Below are 7,413 nucleotides of genomic sequence, written 5' to 3' on the forward strand. Positions count from 1 at the left end.
AGGGGCCAGGGGGCCAGGGGGCCAGGGGTCCGGGGGCCAGGGCGGGGGGGGGGGGGGGGGGGGGGGCTGGGGACTGAGTCCGGGGGGGGGAGGCCAAGGCTAGGAGTGGGGAGGGAGTGGAGGCGTGGGTTGGGAGCTGGGCTATTGACCTTAATGCTGAGATTCAGGCGGTGTGATTAAATATTGAGTTCACTTGAGCACAAAGTCTGAGGATGGCCACCTGGGAGGACACAGACTTCAAAGGGATGGGGTCATTGCCCCGAAGTGGGGAGGTTTAAGGGCCATTTGTATAGGCACAGTCTGGGGAAATGTAACAGGATCACATCATTTTCTATACAGGGCTGGAGCACAGTTACAGCAATTCGATTGACTACAGGCAGCATTTCTTTTTTGGTAGGGGTGAGGGTATATTTTGCATTTCACATTAGGGATGGAATAGTCAAGGGTCTTCTGTCTCAGGACTCTCTGGTCTGAGCCAGGAACCGGGAGGCAAGGAGGCAAGGAAATCTCTAACAAAAGGTCAGAAATTAAGGGGCTGAGCTCTGTGACTCGATCTCCAAAGTCAGCCTCCCTAAGGGCCTAATCACTCTGAGGATCCTCCAGTAGCCGGACCGTCCGTTTTCTTCCTCATGGGCACCCAAGAGGCCCACCCTGTCTGGGGCACCTGGGGGCCCTCGGTCAGCACTTTACGAGAAACTTCTTGGATCGGACCTGATGGCACTCACACACGTGTCTCATGTCCACAAGCGAACGTAAACAAGACGCTGCGGCCACCCCAGAGAGAGTCCCCCGCAGCTCTGGCTCCAGATTTAACCCTCTGGTTGACTTCCTACCCCTGTCCTACTGGTCTGGCCCCCATGGCCCTGGGAGGCTGAGCTCATGGTCATGAGAGGGCCCTCCCCAGAGAACTCATCCCCCACCCGGGGACCCCTCCCCCAGGCCGCCTCCCTCCTCCCTCAATGTCCACCCTCGTTTGCTCCCCCCTCCCCTGACTTTGTCACTGGGTGTGCCTCTCTGTGCTTATTCCTCCAGCCTGGCGGCTGCAAACACCACCTTCACAGCGACCACCCCCTACACCAGACCTTCTCCCACACTGAGCTCCAACTCCAGGGCCTGCCCCAGCACCTCACAGATAGCCAAAGCCACTGTAAACCCAGCTGTCCACCTCTTCCCTACAAGCCCACCTGGCAGCTCTGGCCTCTCAGACCTAAGAAACCGAGGCACCCAAGCTACAGATACAACCAGGGATCCTGCACAGCCGCACCCCGCCTGGGCCTTGACCCCCTCCAGGTGCAGTCACTGCCTCCCCACCAGCCCCCGAAACTCTTTGGAGCCAGCTCTGTCGGGCACAGGGGGCCCCATGGCATCCCCGCCAGCTCCTCCTCTGGCCCCAGCCTCCTGGCTACTCCACACCCCATGGGCTCTGTTGGGCACAGGGGGCCCCATGGCCTCCCTGCCAGCTCCCCCTCCGGCCCCAGCCTCCTGGCTACTCCACACCCCATGGGCAGCAGCTACTTGGTCAGGGGCCTCATCTCCAAGATGCCACCATCCTGAAGAGCCTTCCTGGCCTTTCTCCTTCCTTTGTAACCCACTGGTCCTGCTTCCTGTCTGGGGTCTGCCTGACTGTGGTGCACAAAGCCTCCCTGGGGTCGATCTGTCCATTTCAACCCGCCTGTGTTCCAAGCACCTGGAGCCTGCAGGAAATAGGCCCTGCCAGCCTTGACTAATCAGATTCAGAAAATAGAACTAAGTTGGTTCAAGCACAAAGCATGGGAATGGCCACCCCAGAATGCAGACTCCAAAGGGACGGGGTCCGTGCTCCCGAGTGGGCAAGCTGAGGCTTCACTTACAGAGGCAGAAACGGTTGCAGCCAACTTGACAGCAACTCGATTAGTCCAGATTGCTAAATTCCAAGGACGATAGCTTAACATTCTGTGAGGAGGAGGCATGTTCTGAGAGATTCTTATCTCTGGTGCCTCCCGGTCATCCCTGACCATTTACCAGAAAAAGCAAAAGTTGCACCTGATGCTCCGCGACTCAGGGCATTGCCGGGCTCCTCTCAGGGTTCAGAATATGTTACGGTTCCCACAGCATCGAGTTCAAGTTATTTAGTTTCACAGCCCTCCTCAAACAGGGTCGGGGGACAGCTGAGCACAGGGTATGCACACACGACTCTGCCTGGGCCTGGGGATGTGCGGTGTGGCCCACAGAGCTGTCCAGGCTCTGCAGGTACAGCTGGGTTGCCTGGAAAGTGGAACCTAATGCTTCTCAGGTGTGTCGAGGACCTGGCACCCCCTCCTCATCACCTCGTTGGTCACTTGAGCCCTCTCTTGACTTCTCCAGTTTTGCCAGGGATTTACCAAATTAGTCTTCCCAGAAAACAGAATTTTGGTTTAATTGATTATCTACACACTTATTTTCTACTTAATTAATTCCTACTCTTTGTTACTTTCTTGTGTCTACCTTTTTCAGTGTTTCATTTGCTTTTCCTTTCTACCTAATTTCTTGAGGTGGATGCTTAGATCATTGATTTTAGCTTTTGTTTTGTTCTCGTTTTTGTGCAGTATTTAAGACGACAGACTTTCCTCCAAGCTTTAGCTGCATCCCACAAGTTTGTATATGTCGTATGTTTATTAACAGTCAGTTCAGTATATTTTCTAACTTCCACTTTAATTTCTTCTTGGACTCATCATGGGTTATTTAGAAATGCATTACCTAATTTCCAAGATTTTCTAGTTAACTTTGTGATACCAGTTTTTAGTATAAGACCGCTCTGGTCAAATAATATACACTAGAGTTTGTTATCCGTGGAAGGTATCCAAGTGACCGGTGGCTAACCTATACAGGTCTGCAGCAACCTCAATTCTTGTCTCCTCGGAAGAAAGAATTTGACTGAGGGACATAAGGCAGAAAAAGAGACTGAGGCAAGTTTCAGAGCAGGAATGGAAGTTCATTTGAAAAGGCTTTAGAGCGGGAAAGGAAGAAAAGCACACTTGGAAGAGACCCAAGTGGGCACTGAGATCGAGGGCCCCGTTTATCCTTATCCTAGGACTTCCCGGGCTGGCCCATTTCCCGTGATTCTCCCCTTAGGCTGGGCTGCCTGCATGCGCAGTGTGGGCCTTTCCCTTGGGATGTGAGGATACCCTGATACCCCATGTGCTTAGGAAGTTGTACACATCCCCGTCTGAGGCTTTCTTCCCTTTTCTGTTGGGGGACGTGAGGATGTCCCATGTGCTTAGGAAGTTGTACACATCCCTGTCTGAGGCTTTCTTCCCTTTTCTGGTGGGGGGACGTGAGGACGCCCTGTGTACTTAGGAAGTTGTACACATCCCTGTCTGAGGCTTTCTTCCCTTTTCTGGTGGGGGGACGTGAGGACGCCTCGTGTACTTAGGAAGTTGTACACATCCCTGTCTGAGGCTTTCTTCCCTTGTCTGGTGGGGCGCCCCCAAAAGGTGACATTCTATCATTTTGTCTCTTAATGCACAAAGTTGCTTTTCCTGGCACCTGCCTTCAGTTAACACTTGAGTGCAGCAGGTGTGGACCATCAGGAAACGCCCTTTCCCTGGCACTGGCTGCCAAGGTACCACTTTTAGAGAGGCAGTGTGGTATATGCCAGGCTACCACCCGACATTCCCAATGGGTGGGGAGCCCTCGCCTGCCCCGCTCATGCCTGTCTAGCCACCTGAAACAGCTTCAGTTATTTGAAAAGTTGTATGTCCCAGCATTTTGGTAAATTTTCCACATGAAGAGAAAGTGTGCTTTGTCGTTATTGCAGAGTTCTGATCACGTTTTGAAAATTGTGTTGTTCAGATTTTTTATATCCTTATTGGCTTTTTGGCTGCCTATCACTAGGAAAGTGTGTTAAAATCTCCCATGATGATGTGGATTTGAATTTGTCTAGTTTTCTTTTTGTTCTGTCAATTTTTGCTTTCTATGTTTTGAAGCTAAGTTATTAGGTGCATAGTAATATAGAATTGCTATATCTTCCTAGAAACAGAGCCTCTTTTATGATAATGAAATGCACCTGTTTATTTTTAGGAATGCCTTTTGCCTTAGATCTACAGCTGTCCCTCTGTGTCCATGGGGATGGGTTCCAGGACTACCCCACAGATACCCAAATCTGCAGTTGTTCAAGTCCCTGATATAAAATGGCACAGTAGTTGCATATAACCTACACACATGCTCCTATATACTGCAAATCATCTGTACATTACTTATAATCTATAGTACAATGAAAATGCTTATAAATAGCTGTTATATTGGTTTTTTATTTGTATTTTTAACTTTTATTGTAATTGCTTTTTGTTCAAATAGTTTTGATCCTTGGTGGAATCTGTGGATATGGAACCCACAGATACAGAAGGCCGACTGTGCTTCCTGTTAATGTAGCTATTCCAGTTTCCTTTTGCAAAGTTGTGTTTACACAACACATACTTGTCCATCTTCTTACTTGGAACTTTTGGTGTTCTTATAATTGATATACGTCTCTTGTAAAAGGCATATGTTTGATTTCACTTTTATCTTTTTATCTAGTTTGACTGTCCTTGTCTTTAAATTGGAGTAGTGTGTTTACATTTAATGCAATGTGGGCATAAATCTAGAGTATCTTACTCTTTGTTTTCTACCTGTTTGGTGAGAACAGGGAAGTGAGAGAGGAGGGGAAGGCCATGAAGGGTGATTGATGGGCAGGTCCTTGCACACACCCTCTGGAAGACAGGCACACCCAGACACTGTCCCACATGCTGAGGGACCCCTACATGCTGAGGGACCTGGGTGTTTCTCTGCCAACTCCTGTCCCTCATCGTTGAGTCTCCTCCTGGGGTGTGAACCACCTGACACTTCTGTCCCGTCCACAGGAAGTGGGGAACACCCCCCAGGTGCCCAGAGACCTGGGCAGCCACCGCCATGAATGAGAGCAATCTGGCTGCCCCCAGGCCAGCTGTGCTCTGATGGCCAAGGATGGCGGTCCTTGCCTGTGTCCCAGCGTGGGGTTAGTTCTGGAACATTTGATCACTTCTCCTGCTCCGCTCTCTGTGCTCCCCCCACCTGGAACTCCAACTACACGTATGACCTTTTTACATGTTGCTATGTTTCTCACGTGATTTCTGTGTTTCGATCACGTCTTCCCTGCTTTTGTTTGATGGATTTCAGTTTCCTTTTGAGACTGTCTGTCCTGTGATCTACTTCCTGCCACATTGATCCTGGTTACCTCCATGGCCTGAGACGTCCAAACCTTTATCTCGTGGATGTTTAATTATCTGGGGTTTTTCTTGCCCTTTCCTCATTTTGTCCTTTCTCCTGGTGTGCCTGATAATTTTTTAATTAAGTAGTGGATATGATGTAGGAAATGTGCAAGGGTCATCTGAGGCCCAGGCTGGTGTCTTCACCTCCAGAGGATTTATTTTTGTGGGAAGAGCAGGGGTGGGTCATCTGGACGCACTCAGGGGAGAGGCTGCATGAAGTCCGCCTCAGACCTTTGGGCAGCTGATCCAGCTTCTGTTTGTCCCACTCCTGGCAAAGTCCATGCTCCCTTTCCAGGTCCCCACTGAATGGGAGTTTCCCAGGCCCTTCCTCCCTGGTAATCCTCAAATTCCGGGTTTTATCTCCCCACCCTGTGCGTTGTCCGAAGCTCTCAGGCTCCAAGCTCCAAGCTCATCGGCCACCAGCAATGCCCTGAGGGGTTAGAAAGGTGTCAGGTGTCCAGTGGTCTCTGAGCTCCACATCTGCCCGGAATGTTAGCCTTTTGAGGCTGGATTTCCTCCTCACCTCCAAAACACCTTCAAAACATGTGTCCAGCTTTTCTGGTTGTTCTCGGCCGCAGGCTTTGATGTAAGGTGTACAAGCAAACCCACTGCAGCCAGAGCAGGAAGCTGTCCCACATCCACGCTCACAGCTCTAACCCTAAAACAGTGCTTCAGAGTCGGGGAAGAGCAACGTCCTGTTCGCTGCCCAACTCCAAGCTCTGCGTCCCGGGCAGCCACACTCGGCCCCTTCCCTGCAAGAGGGGACACTCACTCTTGATTAACCAGCTTTGCACGTTACCTGTTGGTGAAGGTGATCAGTAACTCTGTGCCTGCAGCACACACACACTACACTTCTTCCCGTTCTCCCAAGACCTCTGGAAATAATTCTTACTATAATATTCTTCAGCAGATGCATTAGGACTACATAAATGTAATTATGTTTTCTATCCTCATATATTTACTTACAATTAATATCATCTTTTTCTTTGCTTAATTTGACCAAGAATAAATTCATTCCCAAACTCTCACCTTATGCTTAGCTCTCCTCTCAATATTCAAACTCCTAGAAACCTGTCACTTTTGTCTTTCCCATGGACACAGCTCCCAGGCCTTTGAACCCTGCTCTAATTGGGACCTGCTGTGTGGCCCTCTCCCGCTTACCAGCAGACAGGGACCCTTCCTGACCCCCAGGTTGGACACATCGTTTCCAAGGCCTCATGGCTTCCTGATGTTTGGTTACTGCCTTGGGCTCCCTGGGAGAGATCTCTATGACGCCGAAAACTGGAACGGGAAGCCTCAGCATCCTGGACCCCCGTGCCTCTTGGGAGGCAGGGTGGGTAGGCCCTGTACACCCTCCTGGTTTGGGCTGAGGGCATTAGGGATACTGGGCATCTTTGGGGTAGCGTTAGCCCCCAAGTTGCTTTGGAAACTGTCATACTTTCTTCTGTCTTAGAACTCAGAATCCAAGAAATGGCATCCATGGGGATAGGCAACCAGCCATTCATGGACGTCAAGCCCAGCGATCAGGCCCCCAAATGTACAGTGATAAGCGACCAGGCCCGCAACAGCATCATCCAGGGCACAGGTACGGTGGCCTCAGCCCCACCCTCACTCGCCCTGCAGAGCGCACTGGGCCTGTGGCTGACACGGTGGGGTGGACGGGCATGACTGCAGGGGCAAAGCCTGGTCGGCCTTTCGGACGGCTCTGATCCCGTTTCTGAACCTGGGCTGTATTTCTGGAGAGGAATCCAGCCTGACCTGCTTTCTGTCCCTTTCCAGAGTCAGAAATGAGAGGGCCCACCGCGGTGTCCTCCTCTGACCATGCCACCCCCTTCAAGCGACCACACTCCACCATCTCGGACAGCAGCACCTCCTCTTCCAGCAGCCGGTCCTCCTCCATCCTGGGGTCGCTGGGCCTGCTTGTGTCTTCCAGCCCAGCCCACAGCCCCTGGTCGTCTGACATCAGAGCCTGCATCGAGGAAGACGAGCCGGAGACGGGCACCCAGGCTGCAGTGCGTGAGGGCACTCCTGCTGTGTTGTGAGCCGCGCACGCCAGGCCTGACCACTGTGGGGGTGGCGGTGCCCATCGCGTAGCTAGAACAATACATAGGGAGCAGCATGCCAGGCCTGACGACCATGGGGGTGGCGATGCCCATCGCGTAGCTAGAAC

The 7,413-nt window shown here is 51.5% G+C and overlaps 1 protein-coding gene across 1 annotated transcript in view; it reads left to right on the forward strand.

Annotated features, from left to right (window-relative positions):
- PLEKHG4B (pleckstrin homology and RhoGEF domain containing G4B) overlaps positions 1-7,351 on the forward strand; it is an 82,963-nt gene extending 75,612 nt beyond the window's left edge. The window contains exons 19-20 of the mRNA XM_031935398.1: positions 6,697-6,828; positions 7,023-7,351. Coding sequence (XP_031791258.1) covers positions 6,697-6,828; positions 7,023-7,285 — 395 coding nt within the window. The 3' untranslated portion in view covers positions 7,286-7,351. The remainder of the gene's footprint in view (positions 1-6,696; positions 6,829-7,022) is intronic.
- Positions 7,352-7,413: the final 62 nt, after the last annotated feature.

This window comes from Piliocolobus tephrosceles, chromosome 4 (genome assembly GCF_002776525.5).
Source record: "Piliocolobus tephrosceles isolate RC106 chromosome 4, ASM277652v3, whole genome shotgun sequence".
NCBI lineage: Eukaryota > Metazoa > Chordata > Mammalia > Primates > Cercopithecidae > Piliocolobus > Piliocolobus tephrosceles.